Source organism: Neopelma chrysocephalum, unplaced genomic scaffold, assembly GCF_003984885.1.
Source record: "Neopelma chrysocephalum unplaced genomic scaffold, ASM398488v2 Primary Assembly neopelma1_60, whole genome shotgun sequence".
In the NCBI taxonomy this organism is placed as follows: domain Eukaryota; kingdom Metazoa; phylum Chordata; class Aves; order Passeriformes; family Pipridae; genus Neopelma; species Neopelma chrysocephalum.
In genome coordinates, this window is record NW_020897715.1 from 11,101,147 (window position 1) to 11,126,051 (window position 24,905).

Genomic DNA, 24,905 nt, shown 5'->3' on the forward strand with positions numbered 1-24,905 from the left:
ACCATTTTGGGTGGGGAGTGGGGGTGTTGCTGCATGGCTCAACATTTGGTAGGATCAACTGTCCCTACAAATCAATTCTTAGGTTCACAGCCTGCGACAGTTAATAAAACCCCACCAACAAAACAACAAAAAAACCCCAAACTCATCAACCAACCAAAATAAACCACAAAACCCCCTAACTGCTTTATTTATATAAGACCCAGGTCATGGTTAGCTAATTTATCTCCTTTTAATTTTCTGTGTAAGTGCAAAGTCCAAGCATGAACTATTAATAAATATAGTGGCTTATTCCAGGGGTTGGGATGAACACTGTGGAAAACTTACAGTGCTTGTGTTGGCTTCAGTGAGCAAGTGTCGAAAAGGTCTTAGCAACTGCATATGAAATTAAGCAAAAACAAACCTTTACCCAACATCTCTGCCCCAATCACTTTCTAGTACCACATCAGTGAAGGCAGGATGGCTGCTCAGATCACTAATTAACCAGGCAGAAGGGCTGCACATGCCTGGCAGCTGCCCACTGAAAAGACCCACCTGTTCACAGGCTTCAGGACAACTCTGATACCAAAGGACCGTACCCCAACACCCCCTGCAAAAGACACACAGTCTGATATATTCCCTTTTCCCATTAGAAATGCTGCAGTAATTTGTCAGACCTAGTAGAGATAAAGCAGTAAAAGGCTGCAGGATTATTAAAAAAAATTCCAAACAACCACAGTCCAAAAAAACCTCACTCCACCCCCTCACCCCACCCCTGTGACAAGCAGGTGTAGTCTCTTGGCTGGCCAACCAGCTTGCCCAGTGGCACCAGTACTTTTGGTACACAACAGTCTTGATACTAAAATGAACTTTCACAAACTGGTACTGTCACAGTCTTGCTGGGCTAAGTGGCTGATCAACAGCCCTGGGAACAGGGGGGCTGCAGGCAGGGGAGGGGGTCAAGATGTGACATCTCATCAACTCAATTTGAAATATGCTTTGCCATCAAGACTTTTCTTTTAATATGTTCTGTATTGTCTGTAAAACCCCAGTCTCCTCAGAAAGGCATCACTTTCCTTACTGCCTAATAGGACATTATGTTATAAACTGCCAGTTTGAACATGTTGTTCTTTCTGCCAGATTGACTCAACATAGTAAAGAATAATTGCAGCCATTAAAGTGAATTTCATCTCCCTTCTTGTTATATGGGACACCTGCATTTCACAGTTAAGAAAGACACACAAAAACACTAGTAAGATAAAAAGCAGAGAGAGAGAGAGAGAAAGACACACACATATATATATTTAACAGCAAAAGCCTTTAAGGATGTGTCTGCACAAACACTTGCACTAACACACACCAGCTACCAGTTTTACAGCTCTGAGCACTGGCACTTCTGGGCTTCTGTTCCCAGCTTGGCCCAGGGCAGCTGGCCAGCACAGGCCGGGCACGACCCTCAGCGTGTGTGGGGAGCTGTGCCAACAGGAAAGAAAAAGGCCAAGTGCAGTGGAATTTGCTCCTTTGTGGATAATAACTCCGTGTCCAGCCTCAGCCTGGGGTGCTGATACAACTGCTGCCACCACAGCCCATTTCCCTGCGATGGGGCAGGTTTAATAGAGCTGAGTCAACCCCCACCCCTGCCTGGGCTGCCTTGGCCAGATCTGCATAGCCTCCCCTGGGGTCAGTCCTGATCCGTGCCTGCAGCGCACACTGACACACGTGAACGCTGTCCTTGCCCAACGTCTGCTTACCTGCCATTAGCAACAAAAAGGTGTTGCGCTATTTTAGTTCCTAAAGGCCCTGGGTTTTGTGCAACCCATTTTCCCAGGACAGGCTGAACAACTCAGCTTACTTACAACCTGTACAAACCCTCTTCCTCCTCAATTAGCTTTTATTGAATTGTTGAAGATCCACACAGACTGTACTGGCAAGGCTCGGACATCAGAACAAGCCCACTATGTATCGCATACTGTTTAAACTAGTGCCAGTATGTTCTCTTTATATATAATTATCTTTATGTGGGTCAGCTTCCACCCAGCTCCCAGTAAAACCAGTTAAGAGCTGGCATACCTGTGGTACACAGGAAGGATCCTTCTCTCCAAGAACCTCACCCTCGGGAGCATGGCAGTGCTGGACAAGAACCACCAGAACTTACCCCACTCACATGACAACAGGTATGGTGTTATGCAGAAGAACCAATACCAAGGATTTCAGCATTACCAAGAGATTTGGGGTGTCCCAACTTATGAGGCCCCAGCTGGAGACAGCTTGAAGAACCCCCATTCTAAAAGCACCAGGTCCTCTTCCAAGGGGATCTAGAACTTGAAGATACTTGCATCGAGCATCCAGATTGGGGTTAGGCATTCCAAAGTACTCTGTATTTTAGGAAATAGTTACTCTCTTTGCCAAGGTCTGAGCATAGTACAAACCATAAAAAAGGGAGCTGTGTCTGTACAAAACAACAAGCCTCACATTTGCCCAATGGCAAGGTCAGCCTCTCTGAGCCTAGCACACCTCTGGTCTCTTTACAGGACCCAAGGATGGCAAACCCACACCAGGAACAGATCTGAAAACAATCTGACGCATTTCACAGATGCCACCCAAATGCCCTTCACATTCAGGTGTGCTCACTCCTTCCCAGGGATGAGACAGGATTAAATTTAACATCAGTACTCCCCTTACAGATCCCAGGAACCATCTACCTGCTCTACAGCGTTGCAGCTATGCCCTCTCTAGCTCCTATTCAGGGACAAATAGCAATAATGCTCAGGAAGTATCAACGGGTGAATAACCATGACCTTCTGGCTCTGACCCTATAAACTGTTTCACCGAGGAGTGGGTGAGAGCTGCTTCAGTTCTGTGAAGTTTTGCTTGTCACACACACTCTATGCAAAACTCAGGTAAACAAAGTTGGCTGTTCCCTCTGAGCGCTTCCACTCAGTACCCCAAAGTTTCAGGAGTTAATACAGCACACAATAACAAAATCCAGTCTAATGCCCTGGCTGAGCATTCATCTGAATAAAAGCATAGAAAGGTTGGGCAAAATTAAAAAAAAGAGGGAAGCAAATCAAGTGAGACAGTTTTCCAAAGGAGAGAAAAATATCTTGGTATTAACGCAGGACGCAGCACAGGCACAAAGTGTCCTGAAGATTTCAAGTATAAGAATTACAGGCACCTACAATTTAATTCTCCTTCTGCCCAGAAAACAAAGCAAACAGCAGTGCTGATGAGAGGTGCCTGCTGAGCAGCTTTGGAGTCAGGTGCTTTCGTATACAGAAGAACAGACCAAGGCACACCTTGAACTGTACCAGTACTTCATACAGGCAGCATTACAGCTTTCCTCAAAGAAAACCCCAGCACTGAAAGGGTACCTCAACATTCACAGTCCATCCCCCTTGTTCCCGTATCCTGGCTGTTTTTGGTAAGAGGTCCTGTTAGTATCATTCATGGCAAAAGAAAGGGGGCTGACAGGGAGACATACTAGCAAGAAAAATGCAGAGTTCACAGATTCACTTCTCATCCATCACCAGAAAGATGATGGCAATTTCAGTCCTTCCTCATCTCTGCCAAACCAAAACTGGCAGCTGGGAAAGTCTTTTTCATCCCTGTTTGCATGTAGAGCATGTCAGTAATCTCAGTGCCTTCCATGCAGCTGGACAGACGCTCACCGGTACCCTGTCCCCAAAACCACCACAAAACTGTATCTCCTTGACTGCATCCAGGCACGTGATCCAGAGAGTCTTTGCTGACTTGAAATTTCAGCATCAGTACACTCTCCCCAAACACTTAGGTCTGATAATTTTTTACATGTTATCTCAGTTTGACGTCACAAGTAGAAAAAAAAAAAATCTCTTTTTTGCCCATTAATTTTGATTTGTACATCAGCATGAACTTGCCAACGCCGTTAGAAGCACACTTGCTAACACCTACAGTGCACTCCAGTTACAGTTCACTCAGCTGATTCACATGACTAAATCATTAAAGACCAAAAGCCCCATGGATTCATACCATCCTTTGAGCCACAAGCAGTCAAGAAATAAAAATGGCTGTCGAAAAAGAGAGCCTTCTTACTCACTGTAGTATGTGTTTGGAAAATAAGGAATTACTTTTCCACATAAACCTGAAGAGGGTTTAGTCCCAGGAAGTTTGTTCAAAAAAAAGGGAAAGTTCATCACTCCTGCCTCTCTCTCAAGTGTCATGCAATGTAAGAAATAAAGCTAACCAGGCTGCCCAAGGCAGAACAATTTGTACACACACACTTCAACTATCAAAGCTAATTTCTTAAGTAAAGCTGGGACAAAATCCCCTATGCACCAAAACCCCCAACTTCACAATGGAAGATTTTATTAAAGAAACACTACAGGGTAACACAGAGTGCTTTGTGCTTTTATGCTGTGTGCTCTTAACACAGTCACCTCAAATGCTGCATATGGTTATGTTCAACTCTGAAAACACAGCAGAAGAGAAAGGTAAGGAAAGCTATTAGGAAATTGTACCATAAAATAAAAGATAAAAAAAATCTGAATTCCGAACAGGATGGAAATGAGAGGACAAGACAGTAGTTCATTACACTGCAATCAAAACACCAATAAAGTGAGTGTTATACTGTTTACTCTGATATACTCTAAGAAAAATAAGTGACCACCAAAACTTATTTAAAATAACAAGGTGTTGTTTTCACATCATACGTAACTACTGTGCTGACCCAGACCACTGATTTTTGAAGCATAGATATTTGTAGATTTAACAAGAAGGTGCAGGTTCACTGAATCTCCCCACTTCACGACATAAACTAACTGCTCAGTAGCAGGAACTAAACATTTTAGACCAGGACTCTCCCACCAGTTCTACTCCTTCTTTAGCAATGTCTTTGGTAACCATCAGAACACATCACTGGCCTGGTAGAGCCACTGGAATGAAATAAAGTGTAAGATCCCCACTCCCATCACACATGAAAAACTACAACGTGACAGCAAGTACTGCTTTCCTAAGAATCCCAAGCAGCTCACTGAGTCAATCACAGAGGATTACTGCCTCTGCACTTCACACTTATCTTGCGTGCCTGCCTCAAAATCAGAAGCTCCTGTGGAAGTCTTGTAGGATGCCCTCGAATCAAGTGAGCTTAGGTGCAGATCACATGCAAGACGCAAGGCACCACCAGCGTCAGTGCAAGCTGCAAACGTGTCCTGAGCACTGGACAAAAACACTGGAAAGGGCCCCTGCTGCTAGCATATAAAGTATCTAAGTAAAGCTAGGTTTGGATGTGCTCATACAAGCCACAGACATCGCCAGTGCTCAGCGAAGGCTCTCCAGCCTGCTCAGAGAGCCCTGACAGTCATGGTCCTCGTGAGCTACTAGATTATGGCTGATAAAGGAGGAAGTGGTCACAAAGAGATAACAGTGTGTTTCCACCCACATCACAGATTCAAGCAAAGATGGAAGAAGTCAACAAATAAATGAAGCAAAAGGTAGCCAGCATTTAAAGCTCTTCCTGAGCAACCACGATGTTCGGCAGGGTATTATTTGGCCGGGACCCAAAAGGCTACATCTGGCAACAGTGTAAAAGTTATGACAGATCTGACAGTAACAAAATATCCTGAGAGAAACTACCAAAAGCACCATCAATGGTGGTCTTCCGTGCACCATCAGAAACCCCTGTGTTGATTGTGGCTGGCTGTGCTGATAGGAAACATTCCATCAAACTAAAGGCATAAATTCCCCTGGTATTAGTGCTCAAAGTACCTTCTGAGACATGTCACCGAATTTAGGAAGCTCCATTCCCCTGTGGAATGGCTCTGTATTAAAAGGCCAAGAGTTTGTTTCAAGTCTCAGCAGCTTTCTGTGATTTCAATACTCCTGTTGAGTGCTAAACCACTTAATATCATGACAGAACTAGAGTCTTGACACCTCAGTGATCAAGTTACTATTCAATAGCTGGACTGAGTAAGACAGCTACCAGAGGAAGCCTGCAGTTCCTGGTTTGTGGTTGGATAGTCTTGGTGCACTGCCTCTCCCCAGAACAGCAGTAACTGGCATCAATGTGGAAGGAAAACTGCCCACTTAGCAACTCTGGCCACTTAAGAAAACTGCCTCTTGCTCAGAGACTTCCCTATATATACCAGTATATCTCAGATATACCTGTAGCTACATCATTCCTGCCTATATGCCAGTGAACTTAGGGTTAAAGAAGAAGAGGAAGAACGCAGCTATTCCTGAAACCAGAAGAGGTTGGGTGACTTCGAGGAGCTCTAGACCACAGCCAACACCCTTTCAGGTGACCACTGCCATCCTGTTCTGTGTTTGCACAGCTGCTAGCACAGGACCAACACAGCCAGTGTCTAAGCCCTCAGCTCTATGACAGCACAAAACCAATACTGGAATGACACTACACTTTGAATCATGAGTTATTATTACTAATGAAAGACGAAGTGGTTTTTAGAGCTTGACAAAATTCTAAACTTAAGATATCCCATGGTGTTATCATCCATGAGATACAGGAAATTTTGTTCACAGTCTTCTATCATATTAACATATGTTTGGCTTTGGGTTTTTCCTCCCATGTTCCACATACATTTGAACACACGAATGCAGACAGCTGACAAACTCTCCTCTTAATTACTGCTGGTTTACAGCAGTTAGTCAAGGAAGCTGCACTGACAAGGGAAGGGGTACAGGAAGTACCAATATTTGCCTATTTGATCTCTGAGAGAGGTGGGAGGTGCAACTGGCTGAGGTCAATAATAGGAATCCACATAAAAATCTATATGCATCTCACAACAGTGTCTGCTACAGGACAACGGTACTTCTCTTATGCCCCAAATAAAGTTCAGGGCCCCTTGCTTTAGAAACTAATTATATTCTGAGCTTCTATGTACCTGTGTAACTACAGCATCCCCTTACTGCTTTTGCTGTATTAGTTATTCCCCTGGGCTTTTTTCTCTTCTTTGCTGTAATCTGCCCATCACGCAGATTAGTTGCAGCCCTACTGTTGCTATGCTTCAGCTGGAGGAAGAGTGGTAATGGAAAGAGGATCTGGGCTTTTTGGTCTAAAATGAAAACATGCTGAGAGAAAGAAAGAAAGCAGCAGCCTCAAAGACACAACTGGGCCCCAGATGAGTTATCAAGAATTGCCACGCCTTCCCTCCGCCTTGACCTCCCCTCCACAAAATTACCTTGCTCAGCGCAACACAAACACATGCCAAAAGCCAAGCCCTGTTTATCACACAGGTTACCTTCAGGATCAGGTGAAACTTAAAGAGGTTTGGGAGCTGCTTGGTTCACACTCATTAACTTCTCTCTGGCACTTAGAAACCTCAGACTTGGCAGAACAAGGAGTAATTGGACCTCGGATTTTACCCAGAAGTGGAAGCACAAGAGGTGAACTATTTCACAACTATGTTTAAACAAGTTCCTAGTTTGGTTTGCCTGTCTGGTCCACAAGTATAATAATTATACAACCTATGCTCAAAATTAGGTGCCAGTGACCTCAGAATACCATAATTTATTTTTTTAAAAGAGAAACTAGCAACATGTGTTCAAAATCCATCCATCTACTATTAATATTTTTAATTCTTAATTTTTCTTCAGATAGGCCTAGGCAAAGAGATTACTTAATTCTCTGTACGAGTATATATACGGCATCAGGAAACACTGTGAGACAGCATTCCAGTGCTGGCTAACATCTTCCAATATGCAAAAACACCACCAAGTAAGATTAAGTTTTCCTATACTCCAGATTCTTTCCAACCTGTTCCCACATCTGTTGGATAAAAGTCTCAGAAAGTTAAAATGGAGAAGCATTTGAACCATAATAACCATTATCTGACAGACCTCTCTTGAAATCGTTTTGTACCAGGAGAGATTGATATTTCCAACTGACAAAAATAGCTACTGCTTTGATGAAAACTTGCAAAAAAAAGTGCCAAAACCAACCTTACCCAACTCGTCCAATTTTTATTTCTTTTCACTGGAGATGCTGAAAAGCATTTTATCCTGGATTATGCAGCTCAGTATGGGCCACTAATAAAAGACTTCATTGCAAAATTGCTGTATGACTGAGTGAAACAATGGCTTCTTTATTAAAATATTTTAAAGACTCCTGAGGGAAATGCAGCACGGCTGGAATGCCCTCAGTGAAAGGTTCATTGCCATGCTATGCACTTCTGCTGTGTAATGTTTTACAAGCTTGGCTGCTCTGTGAATGGGGAGAGTTAGTTCTCAGCTGGTAGAGGCAGCTTGCATAATACCAGACAAGTTAATCGGTAACAAGCAATGCAGGAGACCTTTGTTCCGAGTGTGACATACTCAAATTCCACACTAAGCACATTGACGCTTCTGAGAGTTACTCATTGACATGCTTTATTAAATTGCATGGACTACACCTTGATGCACCAAAAAAGACTAGTTGAGCAGAGCTGCATCCTTCTGATACCTTCCATCCTAAACTGTTGCACTATAACCTCAAGCCACAGATCAGCTCATGACTGGTACAAAAGCATTTCCAGGGTGGATGATCACAAGCACCGTGCAGCACGCCCACAGGATCAGACAATGGCAGCAGGCAGGCGAGGAAGAAGCAAACAGGAAAATGCAAGTTGACAGCCAGCAGAGCACTTCTGTAACACGACTCTTTTCTTACAGAAATGGTTATGGAAAGCATGCCTCCCCACTTCAAGGAAAGTGCTACCCTGTCCACTCTGAATAGCTTGCTAAAACATCCCCCCCGCGCCATTGCCCTCAGACTCCATGAATAAATGCAAAGGGACAGAAGGCATAAGGCGTGCGTCTCCTGGCACTATCTGGAATGCCAGACCAAGGACAGCTGGCCTGCAGCAGGTGGAAGACATGCTGCTCCAAAAGCTCAGGCACAGCGCAGCTCTTCACTCTAGGCAGAGCATTTAGTTAATACCAAGTCTTAATGAGGAAAATGATCATGGTTTTCATCGTCCACAGCACTTGCCTGGACAAAACACATCTGCTGAACTGGCCCGTCCTGTCACCGTTTATCGTACAGCATCACCTCCCATCTCCCCAAGGCTGGATCCAGGCAGCTGAACTTCCAGTGCCAGAACTCGGAGAGCCCCCATCTACCAGACTGCCATAGCTGATCTGTATAGCCAGATGATATTGCCAGTTTGCTTTAAAGGCTTAGAAGCAGTAAGCCAGTCTCACTGGTGCAAGGCTGAGGATGGGAATGAAGAGCTTCCAGTGGTACATTGCACAGTCTGCCAGTCCCCAACCTTACTCTTGACCACTGCACAGCTGAAATTTAAAGACGTGACAGGGAAAAAATCCAACCATCATGACAGCTCTCTCAGAAGACAGACAAAACCCACTCTTCTTTGATAACAGCAAAGTCATCCCCTTTGGATAGGTTATTTTCATGTCTGTGGGCGCCACAAATAGCTCTGAGGCCAGGGAGAAGGCCAGCAAATGATACTCGAGGAGGACCTCGCTACTGCGGGGCTGGAAAGCCGCCCGTGACACTGAAAGCTGACACATCTCCCCCCATAGTCCTGCTGCCCAAGGCAGAGCCTGACGGCACCCGGCAGCCATGTGGTGGCACGGACACAGTACCCCTAGGTGCCAGTGGAAAGAGCACCCATGGGGACACTAGAGTATATGTAAGCACACACACACAAATACATGTCGACTACTAAAGATTTTGTAATCATGCAAAGAGACCCCGTGAGACTGACTTGATTGCCCCAACACCATGGCATAAGAACATAAAGCCAAAGCCAGCGTGGGTGTCTCAGCAGGCTGCGCCGCCCTGGAGAGACCTTTCAGGTTACCCCAGATGCATGCAGCCTATCACCCCTGGAGTGTTTTGCAGCATTACAAATGCCCTTTTGGAATTACTCACACACAAAAAAACCCCATATCCAAAAACTTTGAACTGCACAGTATGAGCAACAATGTACATGCAGAGCATGCCAAAGCCTAGAAATACTGGTTTTGTTATAAATGCAGTTCTAGGCTACTGTTTTTTTAATTATGTAGATTCCTGCATAATCTGAAAGGTACTCAGCCACTTGAGACCCAGCGGACTGAGGTGTGTGTACAGCACCACCTCCTGTGGGAAATTTTACTCACTGTACTTCCAGTGATGTGAATATGGTCTTCACTGACTGATTTTTAATTTGCCTTCACTTCTTTAAGGAGGCACGTAAACTGTGAAGTCTTTTAGCCACAACACCTTGTATGAAGTACTTTGATTAAAAACTATTCCAGGAATGACCAATTTCAAGGAAATTTGTCTAGAGAATGATGATTCATCAGATCCAATGGTTTGCAAGCTTCTATTTCAACAAGATATTTATCAGAAATGTTCCTCAGGTGAGTTGAGAAACAGAATCATCTTTCAACACATGTACATGACACATCTCTAGTCTGCTAAATAAAGCAGTTCCTTGGCATATAAAATATGCAAGTTCCAGTCCTTGCTCTACCTGACTCAGAAAGAACACGAATGTAGGTGAGTACTGTGATTGCTTGCTCCAAAAGTATCTCCCTTATAAAAAACAGAAAAAACCAAACTGACAAGAGGTAGAGCAGTATCTGCTTTGGATGTGGGAAACAAATGCAACCCTCTGCTCTGAAAGAATGTCCTACACAACATCAGTTGATACGAAAAATTAAGAAACTCCTGGGTAAGCCTTCACTCATGAATCACTCACAAAACTCCATCATCTCACAAATACTCCATTGCTATCAGTCTCCCTTCTCTACTTCCTCCTTTCTTTCCTCTCCTCATTAAAATGGGAAACTGATGACAAGCCTGAGAAAACGGACTGTTCTGAGCTATTTGTGTCTATCCATTGTCACTTGTGAAAATACATTTTGTACTGATATGAGGACACACAAGTCTATGAAGTGAAAAAGTAAGTGCCTGACCCCGTAAGTCAAACAACTCATCTAAGAGGCTTCAGGGCAATATTCACCCTCCTCTTTTATCACTAAACTAGTAATAAAAAGAGCAGTTACAGCTCTACAACTGAAAATACACTGATTTTTCCATTGCAACCAGTTGTGTTTTTGGCTCAACTGCATAATCCCTCCTCTCTTGAGCCAAAGTGAGTTATTCATTAATTCTGATATTCGTTAGTCACTGCCTAAAACATCAAGTAGTTTGTAGAACAAAAATAGGAGTTAAGGGTCAACCTAGTGGGACCAAGTGCTCATATTTGCTTTTGGGGTTGGTTTGTTTGTTTGAGGGGGTTTTAAGATTAAAAGTGAACTTTCCTTTTTTCCAGGTCCATGGAAAATAGGTCTAAGAAAAAAACAATGAAAAACTGCTGTACTATATTATTTATATATAGTGTTCTAAACTAAGTGCACAAGCTAACCCTTATTTAGTTAATTAGTCCTTGTTGTTCCCAAGACAGTTGTTCTCTCTCCTTTCCCCAAGTACTCCATGGTCATGATTCTTGGGAGAAAGGTCACAACCTTGCACTTCCTAGTGACAGTCAATTTAGTGCAAACCACCAAAGTCACCTAGAGTTTGCTATTAACTCCAGGAAGCACTTGATCTAACCCTCAATTACATATCTCCCCTCCTTTTGTGGACAATCAGACAGCAGCTGCCATTGCAAAACCTTTTCAAATTTCAGTTATATCTGAAACTGTGGGTGATGAAAACTGCCGAGAAGGGTGGAGAAATCTTAAGATAAGCAGTATCTGACACTAAGGCTACCTAAGTTCTCAGGAAGGCCCTGGCGTGTTCCCTTCTACACAGGATCATGCCTTTATTGTGCTTCCATAAATACAATGTATTTAAGGCTCATGATAGGACAGTAGATCAACCAGGTATCTCCCCTTTCCATCTCCATTTGGTTCTGGAAGTCCAAAAGTTACAAAACCAATTAACACACAGACCAACCTATTCAGCTTTCTAACCACAAAGTGGCAACAGCAGCAGTCCCTCCATCTTGCCTCCAAGGTCCTCTGGGCACTGCTGACCCTGCACACAGAACATGTGGCCAAAAAAGAGTCAGGACTGTGGTATGGACCCCTAACAAGCCACTTTAGCATTAACGGTGCAAGTACTGCACACACCAGCCAACAGATACAGCCAAGGCTTTCTTTGTACAAACCCACTGGGCTCAATTTAAGCTCAGAGATACAGGGACTTCCACTCTGCAGCCCTTAGACCTGTAGGGAGGGGTTGCACCAGAAATGAGAACCTCTGGAAAGGAGTGACTCAAACATCAAGCATGGCCAAAGTTGTACAAAAGTTACGAAATAAAGGCAGTAAATATCTTTATTCATGGTGTATCAGACTGGCTCTGCCTGCTTTGGGGCTAGAACAGTTCCCTGAGGCCCATCTCTCTGGTTCACAAGAGTTTCAGAAAGCTTACATCACAGCATCCTCTCTCCAAGAAGCTTTCTGGGTTTTGGCAGAGTAATTATGCTACTTCTTGTTCTGGGGAAAAAAAAAGGCAAAAAACCCCAGACCACCCCCAGCAAAAACAGCCAAAACAACCAAAAAACAAACAAAACCCAAACTAAACATCCTCTCGAAACACCAAAACAAACCAATCAACCAGCCTCTCCACTCCCCAAAAAACCACACCAACACATATGTAGTGGAAACTGGGGGGGGAAGAGGTTAGAAATTTTGTGTCCTTATTGTAATAATGATTCTGTAGTTTGTTTTACAAAATTTGTTGCATTTAGTACTTTATTTTGGAGAAGAGAAATATAAATTAGAAACTCTTCATACATAATTTCAGAGCCAAACACTTTCATGCCAAAATTTGAATAGTGGCTTAGCCAAGCTCAGATAAAATCAGCTCCACAGTTAGAAATGAAACTTTGGAGTTCCTAGCTCTTGTGCCTGATCAGGTTGCCAAACTTACCTTTCATCAGCCAAACAGGAGTGCAATATGCATAAAGTCTGGGTTTTGGAGCTAAACTGGGTAAAAATTGCAGCAGAGCATTAACATGGTACAAAACCCAATGACACTAGAAGAAAGGAAAAGAGACTGCTGGGGATGAACTTATCTGAGGTTTTAGAAAGGATTCTTCATCTTTCTAGTATAAATCTAGCAGGTCAGATTTCTGTCTGAAACTTACTCCAGACTCCTCCTCTAGTAATCAGCTGGCCTACAATGATACTGTAAAGCTTTAATAGGAACAGCAGCATTAACATCTCAACAACAGCAACATCTCCTACCAGAACATGGACATAATGAACTAACACTAACTCCATATTGAAAGAAGCAAGTTTCATGGCACCAACATGGCCAAGGTCAATGACAAGCGCCTTACCTATCTCCGAATTCACCTCCTCTGAGGTTGAGAATAACTGCTCTGTTAAACTCATTATATTAAAATATCCACTAAAGAATCAAAACCTTCACTTCATTTACTGAACAGCATATTTCTTAAAAAGGTTTGTCTGGCTTGGTTTCCTTCTGGGTTTGTCTAGCAAGCCACACAGTGACTCTGCTCTAGCCTGACATTTACAGCATTGTTACAGTTACCAAGGCCAGGGAAGAAAGGTCTCGTTTCCACTTGCTAGCAAATGAAGCCTCTGTGACTGAATTTAAGCTCCTCTCACAGAAAAATTCACTGAGGAAAAAGTCCTTCCCAAGGATGATCTCTGTGTATGCAGTATTTCATCAGTTGTGACAAGCTCTTGCACTTAAGCAAATCCAGAGGTTACTGTTTACTTTGCTTACCTATGTTTTCAGGCAACTATGTTTCTTACAGAAGACAGATCTAAAGATACTCCAAGAATTAAAGTGTTAGCAGTAAAAAGGCTTCTGTAGTTTACATTATAATGCTTATTTGCCAAAAAATCAGAATGAAACAGTCACTGCTTTATTTCTCACTAAAGGACATTCAGCAACGTCCTTTGCAACAGCTGGCTTAACCTGGACTGTTACAGAAGGAACTACAGACTGATGAAGAGTCGTAATCTGTGTAAAATTATGCCTATGGTAATAAAAGATTTTAGATTCCTCTCCCCAAAAAATATAATCAATAATCAACAGTTAAAATGATCAGACTGCAGTGGGAACTGCAAGGTGCGTAGTCAGAGTAATACTAGATCAAGACCTTAGCTCATGATTCAGCTGTGGGATTCAAAGGACAAACACATGTAATGGAGACCTTGAGAAAGAACTCTGGCCTCAGTTTCTGCTTAGGAGAAGCAATTCCTGCCTCACTTACAGTAGCTATAAACTCAATTTAAACAACCAGCAAAATGGGGTTATATCTGCTTTGCACCGGGAAAGGAAAACAGTAAAGGAAACAGACTGTGGACCCAAGAGAGAAAGAAAATTCTGATGGAGTACTAAATTGTTCTGAGTGTTGGTGAGACTTTACTGTTTCCCTTGCAGGCTATGCCTTTTTGTCTGCTGCCACTGAAAAGCCATGACTGAGGGACTTCAGGTATGTGGTGACAAATACCTGTTTGCTTGTTTAAATCCAGTCCCTTTGGAAGGAACTGGAAGTTGTCAATTTTTAATGACACCTTGAAAATGCTTTAAAAAGCTGCAACTTTGTTGATACTGGCTGCCTTACTAAGTATTGAATTTCACTAGTCTGTGCCTTAAACTAGATGCAATTTCCTAGCAAACAGCACTTTATCCCACACATTATTTCATGAAGGGAGATGGTGATGCAGTCAGCTCTTCCTCACTCCCCAGTGAAACCACTGTTTGGCAATGTAAAATTATCCAAGCCAAGACAACTCTTGCTGCTCCATAGTTCTGCTGTAATCTGACAGCAAAACACTCACAAATACATGTAACCAGTAAAACACAAGCTATGGATGCACTGGAAAAACATCTTCACTGACACAGAGATCCATCAAAGATATGCTCACACACCTCTTCAACCCCTTGTACAGACCTTAGTTTTGAGGCACAGAATTAAGTGAGTGAGCTTGTTCTGGTTTTCATAGTGAGTACTTCCGTCTTTATAAACTCCCCTAATTTAACATTTTCCCATTTTACTGGACCTTAATGAAAGCATACAAAGCCAAAATCAGATAATAATTAGTAAGTTAACATAAAACAGAGGAAATACAAAATGATGTGCATAAGTATGACTGTCTAAAAATAAACCTGGACCCTATTTGGAGAATTCGAATCCCTAGTGCCTGTAATATTCTAAGCTCCACACAAGCTCACTGTAGAAATAATCTAGATCAGGAATCATGGTGGTCATCCAAGGGCTAAGAAGGTGTCCCCACAGGAGCACTATTAGGGCTGATATTCAGTGCCAAGGACACAGGATGTTCAGACAAAGAGAGGACCCTTGACTTTCATTTAATTAAATACTTCATTGTACTATATTCATTCAAGAAAAATGCATGGATGATTTTTTTATAGTATCAGAATTACCTGAGTTAAATGCCCTTAAAAAACTTCTGCTTTTGTGTCTAGTCTGGTCTTCAACACAGCTTCAAAGACTGTCAAGAATAGCTTTTCACTTAACAACTTCCTGTTGTTGAGCACACATTTGTCTAGCAGGTCTTACCTCCAAAAGCCCGTCTTCAGGAAGGTCTGTGCAGTGAACAGCATTCTGAATCTTGTCCTTCCCAAAGACAGCACGCAGAGTTCCAGGTCGGAGGTGACGGGCTAATTCCTATGGAACACAAGCAAACCAGAAGACCTTTGTGAACCACACTGTTCCTTTATATCACAGATGTAAACAATCTTATAAAGTAAAACATTTTTGTGCTATTAAAGTATGTGTAGTATACTCTAAAAGAAAACAAAGATTGAGAGCAGCCCTAAAGAGAAGGACTTGGGGGTGCTGGTGGACAAGAAGTTGACATGACCCATCAATGTGCACTCACAGCCCAGAAAGCCAAACACATCCTAGGCTGCATCAAAAGCAGCGTGGCCAGCAGGTCAGAGTAAATGATTCTCCCACTCTGCTCCACTTTGGTATGGAGTACCCACCTGGAGTATTGCATCCAGCTCTGAGGCCCCCAACATAAGAAGGATGTGGACCTGCTAGAGCAAGCCCAGATGAGGGCCATGAAGATGACCAGAGGGACTGAACACCTTTCCTATAAAGACAGGTTGAGAAAGCTGAAGTTGTTCATCCTGGAGAAGACAAGGCTCCAAGGAGACCTTATAGCAGCCTCCCAGCACCTAAAGGGGGCTACGAGAAAGCTGGAGCTTACTAGGGCATGTAGTGATAGGACAAGGGGGAATGGTTTTAAACTGAAAGAAGGTAGGTTTAGATTAAATATCAGGAAGAAATTCTTTAGGTTTAGATTAGATATTAGGAAGAAACTCTTTACTGTGAGGTTGGTGAGACATTGGAGCAGGTTGCCCAGAGAAGTTGTGGATGCCCCATCCCTGAAAGTGTTCAAGGCCAGGTTGGATGGGGCTTTGAGGAAGCTAGTCTAGTGGAAGGTATCCCTGCCCATGGCAAGGGGGTTGAAAGTTCCTTCCAACTCAAACCATTCCATGATTCTGTGAAGAGAGAAATTCCAGCCTGTACTACACACATAAGACAACTGCTGAAAAAACATGACCAAAACTATGAAAACTACTTGCTTGAAATTGGGCCAATCAAGCCACCTTGGGTGAAACACAGGACCCTTCATATTGCAGATACACCTCACTGGCACTCGTATAACACAATTAGCTCATGTTAACACCTTTGCAGCTCTCAAGAACAGGCCTGCTGTCCTTGGTCAGCATACACAAGTGCTCTACCTTGCAGACTGCCTCCCCTAACACTGAACTACCTGCCTCAAAACATGACATTTTTGAAGTCCAGCTCCTGAACAGTCTCAGTCTTCTCCTCTGACACCCTGACTACTGCCAACATCTGGTCCCCTTTAAGGATCAGTCCAGACTCTTTCTACATCTTTCTCTGTTCTTTGAAATTAACATTTCAATACTCTTCCTCATCTACATGCCAGATACCTCCTAGGCCTCTGAGAGGCCTTTTAACTCAGGTCCTGAGATAACATTCCTCCCCTACCTCTTTACTGTGGTATTTCTCCCATCTTGTGCCACAGAGGACAGCCTTTATTGACTCTCCCCTCAACCATACTCTTTCTTTCAAGCCATAATGCTGTCCTGATGTACTTCTCTGCACTATCACCTTGCAGTGTTGTCTTTCAACTCCTTTCCTATGCCACCTGTGCTACACTTGTTAGCCTCTCTTCCCAAAACCCTGAGGCTCATCTCCAAGCCTGCCTCATGCACAGTGAAATTCAGTGGTGATGGCATTAACCCAATTTTCCCTCCTTAAAACCCTCTGGATGTTCTCCCATGAGTACCTGTGAGGAGAGAGGTGGATGACAAGCTCACACTACAGCTACAGAACAAAGAAAAGAATTCTTTCCTTCCTAACAGAGCCTACATCAGCTCCTTTCTGAAAAGGCACTGGGTACATTAGGGTGCAATCACTTTGGAAGTGGCCAGTGCAGTTTCACTGTGCCACTCCCAGGTGTTTGTTTCAGTGTCACAGCTGGAGGTTACTGTTCCTGAAGCCGAGTCATCAAACTGGATTGTCCAAGCATTTCTTAACTTTCAGTGTCAAATGGGTTCAAAGTGACTTCATCAGTAGCTCTTGGCTGACCTGGAAAACTTTGCACAGGTACAGATGAGAACCACTCTCATGGTGCATGCTCTGTTCTGGGATGGCAGTGAATGTTTTAAGCTAGTCCCAAAAGACCTCACAAGAGCATTATCTGACAACACCCTTTACCCACTTTCCAGCTTCACCCATTTGTCACGTCTCATTACTAAACTAAGACAACTGGACTTTAAGGGCAAGATCTTCTCTTAGCCCAGCAAGTCCTAGATATTTTTCTGTCCTAACAATTAACAGTTATTATGATCTGTTACCAACCCGGAAGACAATTAAGGTTGGAGTGTGTATAACCCAAAACATGATATGAGGAGAAGTTTCAGTTCCTCATTGTTAATGTGTGTACATCACAGGTTATACAAGATCTTTTTATATGTCAAGGACATTTGAATAAGAAACACTCAACATCAAACGAATTTTGCTTCAGAGGAAAGTTCAAGAGTTTCACTTTAAAAAAAAAAAGCCCCAAGGAGAAAAAAAAATCTCCTCTACATGGTCCTCATTAAAGGCTTGAGATAAGGAAGTCTGCTGGAGAAACAAAAGTCACATGTCAGTTAACTATAGCTATGTGACACTTTAATCAAGCCTTCCTTCAAACAATTGTTGATTGCATTATCAACTAGCTGTCTGGAAGCTGGCAACTGCAATGGAGCTTTTCAATCATTCGAATGAAAGTTTGGGAACATTAGAAAAAAGATTATTGTGGCTATGAAACCTTTGCAAACTATTTAGCAAGAAACAGCTCAGATCTAAAAAGTTAAAGCTTGGTATTTCATATTCTGTTTATTTGCTGTCCGTCAAACTCTTTTGCTCAAACAAAAGATTTCCATCTTTTGTTCCATCCTCCAACAGGTCCAGATGTGCTGCTTCTTACGAAAATTTTGAAAGATTTCCCTTGACCCATCTTTCTCATCAAACCCTCTTTTTTTTTTCTCTCTTTGTTCTTTAAAAGCAGCTATGGTGTCCTGACTTATCATTTGTCCTAAGCTCTCATTTCTACTTCACAACTTTATAACAAAAGACCTCACATTTCTACCTGCGGACTCACTCTCTCACTAACACAGGCAAAAGCTCCTACTGTTGCACTGCACAGTCTCCTGTTCTTTCTTCAGTTTTTCAATGCAGGTTGCTACACTTTCTCCTGCCCTCCTGAAACCCATCAGCCATCTTACACAAAAAGGGACTCATTCTGTTCTGCCTGGGATTGCATTGGATCAGAAGTACACAAAGGTAGGTCCTCCAGCACTGTACATTGTCAGCACCTGATTAATAAGAACTTAAATAAGCCTTTCTTACTCTCGGTTAACAAAGAGGATGATGCAGTCTTTGCTTATATTTACATAACCCAAAAAAGTAAAATAATTGTCATTACCAAAGTTTTATTATTCCAATGCTTTCTTGTTACACCACTGAGGAACCATGAAGGAACAAGGCCTCTGTAAATGATGGAGATACAAAGAGCTGTACAGTTCATATACAGGTGTCCTTGTGTATGTATGGCTGGAAATCTTGAGAATGTTTCAGGGAAGGAGGAAGAGAGTTCCTTACAGAACTTATTCCTCATAGCAAGTATTAATATAGAGTCTTCTGGTTTATGACAGGAAGGTTACCAATTATTTTATTTACAGAACCTCATCTGCAACAACAGGGAGATACAAATAGTGGGGTTTGGGTTGGTTCCACCACACCCCATCATCCCCTTTTAAGCCTCTATTTCCTAAGCTTCCTGCTGAGTTTAGTTTCTGGAGTATGAGTTTTGTGCACTGGTTTTCAAAAACTTTTTGAAAGGAGTTGAGAGTGGGATGATGGAGGAGTTAAGAGCAGCTACAGCTCTACCATATGCATGACAGGAGACTACTATGTGTATGCTGGAACTTCATGTGCATGTGTAAATGGGGATGACACAAAACTGGCACCTCACACAAAGAATACACTGTCTGTGGCAAAACAAACCAGGGCTGCTGTACCAAAAGGTTTCCTCCTCTTTGGTCTTATTCAGCAGGCTATTTGATCACACCTTACAGGCTGGGCTTTGTTCTACCCAGAGCCCTTTGAAGATCCTTATCCTATACAAGATACAGATGCACATATCACGTTTCTCTTTGGCATGTAACTGTGTCCAGTGCAACACTGCCTGTGTGAAGCACTTAGCACATTGCTAAAATCTTTCTATTTCTATACAAGTGAAAGGAAACAAAAATGTCACCAATGCCAGTAATATGTCAAAATCAGACAGAAAAATCATCATAACCATATTCATAAGCAAAAGCTCATTAGCTGCTTTTCCTCCAAATGGTTGGTTTTTTCATGGGCTCTTTTTTCAAGTTATATAGAATAGCAACACGTATTCCAGCCAAAACCTCAGATTTCAAGAAAATTTAGCCTGAACTGCAAATTTCAAGAAAATTTGGCCAGGTTTCTTAAAGCATCTGACCTGAATACTTAATTTGGTATCTAGAAAGGCTAAAAGACCACTGCCTTTAAACAGTACAAACTCTGAATGGATCAAAACAACACAAAGGAACTTTTAAAACCTAAAATTTTGTTCTACTTGAACATAAACTAGAACAAGTGAACCTTGAAAATTTGTTACTGATCCTCTTGAATGAAGCAAAATAAAAATAAGAGAGTTTGTGATCAAACCCTCTCTACCCACAGTGTGCTCATGGGCAGGTTCATTCTTTCAGGTTTGCTTTCAGACCAGCAGCATTCAGAGAATCTATTGGCCTGCAACAGACTCTGCAAAGTCCCCTCTAAGCCCTCAGTAAAATAGTTTTCCTACTCTAGCTGGGCCCTGACTGTGTGCCTGCTCCTTGCTCTTCTTGGCATTCCTTATTCATCACACTTTCTGAAGGCTTTATGTTGATGGTCTCACCACCTCTGCTTTCTCCCTGCATTCATGCAGCTTTTTCCTTCTGCAGTTCTCTGCTGCCATCATGAAAGAGATGGTCCCTCTTTCCCTTTGAGGGTGCCAACTGATCCAGAAGGCAGTAGCTAGCCTTGGGCAGACAAGGAAGTGCCTTTCTCCTTTTAAGGACCAGCTTTGCCCTTGTCAAGAGAACAGAACACACGTTAACTGTGAACAAACAAAATAATGTAAATTCCACTCACTGTGGAATTTGTCTGGCTGAACTTGAGGCATTGGAAAGCCTACTGCCTTGTCCAAGCAAGGCACCTGAGCCTCCTCTGTAGTGAGCTGAAGGTGATAAGCCTTTTCAGGAAAAACAACCAAAACAACTTTTGCAGTACAGCAGTTATGCAAGCCAGGTAGGATAAATGCCTCTCTTTTCTCATCATTATAGCTCTTTAGCTGGCTTTTATTTTCAGGGCATTTTAGCACGAGTCATATCACATACTGCTGGCTACAGTAGGGAGCTGGACAAAACACTCCTTCCTACACAAGCCATCAGCAAGAAGCAACGGGATAAAAGCAGCAGTCTTTGTCATGCAGAGTACAATACTAAACAAGCATCTCTTGTAATGTTCATTGAAGCCAAGAAACACCTTAACACTGCTGTTACTGAGAACCACCTCAGCTGATCAGTCTGATACCTCCTTCACAGAGGGTCCCATCCAAAGGCAAATGCTTAACTGTCAAAATGAAATCTGTGGTCACAGGTGACCTCATGCAGGATACCAAAAAGGCTAACTTGCTTCAGCCTGCTTCACATGTTTTCTTTGCAGCCAACAAACTCCAGCCGACCGCTTGTGATGTATGTGCTTTCCCACTGGTTATCCCAGCTCTGTCCTGGTTTATGGTCCTCAGTTCCATGCAGTAAGCCACTTTGAAATCAACATCATCAATTTTCTACTCCTGTAGCAATTCAAGGTCCATTTCATCCCCCCTAAATGCAGTGCTAAGCCTTCTGTCTAAATTACTGGAGAAAAATCTACATAAGATGGTGCTGTTGCCACCGTAAAAACTTTAACTGGGGAAGAGTTTTGCCTTGAAACCTGGGGTCTGCCTGTGGGAAGTTACTTCATAAAGTTTCTAAATACAAAACCAGGTTACATCAAACAGCATGTAAGAGGTTTCCTCCAGCTTAAGTTTCAAACACCAATCCAGAACAGAAGTTGACAGTGACATGTTTTTTCTCTTTCTTTCTGTTCCACATGAGCTGCAGCAATGTCATGTACAAACCGAGAGTCAGTATCAAAGGCCTTACACAGACTTCAAGGGAGTCAGCATTACCTGAAAGTACTTTTGTACTTTCCACATATCACGAGAAAAATTATCAAGCCAAAACAACCTCCTTCAAACACACACACTAAACTCCCCTCATCTTTTAATTTTTATCACAAAACAAATTCAAAAGCCTGGAAAGGTTGCATTAAAAGTCTTTATAACATTTAGCCTCAGCTCCTCTCCCCTTAGCACTGTGCATTTCACCTGGATTTCCAGGTTGTCTTTTGGTTGATGGCAAAATAGATCACTTACTGGCCATCCTGACAAGTTTCTCATCTTTAACTGAGCCATAGAGTTCTGTACTTGAAAGAGCACGGTTGCAAAGGTTTGTTCAGCAAATGAAATGATCTGATTCAAATGTCAGTCAAATTTTCAATTGCAAGCCTGTAAAAACTGCATCTGAGGCGCAACTCCTTCCAAAATCAGTCTTGCAACAGTAGCATCAAGTACTCAAACCATAGTCTGTTTTATTAATTAAGTCTATTACTCTGGTCTGCGTGAAAAAAGAAAAATCCATCTGCTTTTCTGTTTATTTTAAAGTCAGTCAACCTCTGAACTGTATCTGTCTGAAGTCCTGTATCTTTGCAAGTTTTGTTAACAGACCTAAAATTATCTTCCATACTCCAGTGCTGGCAGTTTTTCGGAACCTCACAAGTCTGTACAAGTTGTTACACTGTCTCCTTCTCACCCTCCATCCCCTCAGGCACTTTGATTCTCTCTGTTTCACTCCCACGAATTCCCTGCCACTCCTCCTCCCTGGCAGTCCAAAGGTGCTGCACCAGCTCTCCACAGGTTCTCTTCTGTGGGCAGCAAGTGTGGCACATTTGCCAGCCTGAGATAGTATTTTCACTGGTCTTGGTGCTTCTGGTTGATGTTTAAGTGATTCTAATGATAACTGCCCTGCTCAGAAACTTATTCACTGTCGCACTAGTGTGCCTATCTGCCGTTGCCAATGCTCTGAATTTAGGCAGCCACACTCCTGAGTTAAGTATAAACTAGACTGGATGGTGAAGCCTTGAAGATAACTGACATATCAAATATAAGCTGCTTGCTAAATAGGAATAAAGATAAAATATCTAGCTATCTATCTGGTCACATTATCTGGGTGACATTAGGGATATTTACATTACTTGACAAGCTGGAAAAAGGAAGCATTTACAACTTAAAGCAAGACATCTGAGCACACAGTGCAGCTGTAAATTTGATTACTAGTTGCTTCACTTTAAATTTTAAAGGTGAGATGGTCCTACTGATGCTTTTTCGGTGCCTTCAAAGCATCAGAATATCATCCATTTATTAATTCATCTGTAAAACAAGGATAAAAAAATACTAGGTGGCAAAGGATATTTTGGGATTTTATTAATTCATGTTAGCAAAATATCTGGAGAGCCTCCAGTGAATGTCACTATGAAGTTGCAAGACATTATTTTTAGTCTGCAGATATCTTGGCTGAGTTTTCCCCAATAAGAACAAGAATAATTATAAATTAACTTTTCCTCTGAAATTTTTGAGATGTAATTCTTCACTTGCAAAAGCAGGCCAGGTATCTGAGCTTTACACTTTGCAAAGCAGAAAAAAATCCTTTGGAATTCTACTGAGACTTCCCTAGCTGAACCAACTTCAGACCATCCACTTCAACAGAAGACAAAGATGGATTGAAAGAAAAAATTCACAAGTGTGCTGCAAACCCAAGAGATCCATTTCATCTGATGCTTAGCACGGAACAGACATTTCCCTTCCATTCTGTGCCCTAAAGCCTATCCAATACAACCCTGGAGTCAGCAATGCTGCCATCTCCTCCTGCACAATTGTGAGCAGCCCTGTTCTGATGGAAGGAATCCCTCATTTTTTGTGTTATAACTACTTTTTAAAAGCCCCTGCTCTGTTCAGGACTAGCTGTATTAGCCAGTGTGCCTATACATACTAACAGATGGTTGCTGGCCTGGAAAACTTCTATGAAGAGACACAAAGAGCAGAAAATAGAATGGACCCCATTTTTTGGAGCATGAAGCCAAGATAGTGAGACTAATTTCCCAGGGGCACAAAGAAATACACACTTCACAAGGATCACAAGTTCACTGTCTAACTTTTAGCTCAGATCTTTTGAATTCCAGACCAGTTCCTCAAATATTCCCTCTTCCTGATTTAATGCTGCTTTAATCCTCGTGTAGCAGTCTGATGACAAGCCAGAGTCTGCAGAACTCAGGCCATGCCATGTCACCTATGGGAACTTGAGAGCTGCAAGGGGAACATGAAGAACTGCTGCTCGCCCACCCTCCACCCTGACCACGTTCTAGCCCCTTAATGTGGGAAGTCAATGGATGCACAGAAAGGGAAAACTTCTTACTAGGAGTAACTGAGGGAAGTCCCACATGCATCCCATTGGATGCAGTCTATCATACTGTAAGTGAAAGAAGCTGATAAAAATTCAGCTCAGGTGGCCCTGCAGTGGAACAGAGAATGTCAGCCTGAATCAAACAGAACAGCAAGCCGCACCCCAAGTTATTTAGCAGGTTCTCAGAATTTGAATTAATCATTTTATGTCCAGCTTTTAAAATGCCTTTGTTTAGCTAACAGTTCTATCCCCAGGCAATGACACCAGTGATTCAGAATGAAAACTATTGCTGCAGTTGTTCTCATGGCTGTCAGCAATTGCAGAGAGAAGGATTTATAATAATAACAGTAACAACAAGAACAACAACAACAACAATAATAATAATACCCATCATCGTCGTAAATGTAACAGCAGTCTACTTCTTTTTGTTTCAGAAGGGAAGGCTGAGGCCACAGTATTTGTTTTCACCGACTTTGAAGCTTTAACTAATATCTGCAGAAAATAACTGCAGATACACTCTGGCCACAGCATGTATTTCTTGCATTACTACAATGGCATGCAAAGCACCTAGGGAATTTCAGTCCATACACACCCTGTTGCAATGTACAGTACAAGGATACCACCTATGCTACCTAGAAAGCCAACTGATCCCTCTTAGGGCAAACCAGCTTGAGAAACTGATAGATCTCCTTCCAGCAATGATCAATTCCCCTCAGATCAATCTCTCTTGTATACCAATTTATCATCAAGATACATATAAGATACACTGTGCTCTGCAGCTCCTTTTCTGTTTGGTTATTATTAGCTCTACCTCCGTGTTATTAGCCAAGCAGA

The 24,905-nt window shown here is 42.4% G+C and overlaps 1 protein-coding gene across 2 annotated transcripts in view; it reads right to left on the reverse strand.

Moving 5' to 3' along the window:
• NME7 (NME/NM23 family member 7) overlaps positions 1 to 24,905 on the reverse strand; it is a 96,774-nt gene that overhangs the window by 1,125 nt on the left and 70,744 nt on the right. For both annotated transcript variants that reach the window (XM_027681102.1, XM_027681103.1), the window contains exon 11: positions 15,469 to 15,576. In XM_027681102.1, the coding sequence (XP_027536903.1) occupies positions 15,469 to 15,576 (108 nt within the window). The remainder of the gene's footprint in view (positions 1 to 15,468; positions 15,577 to 24,905) is intronic.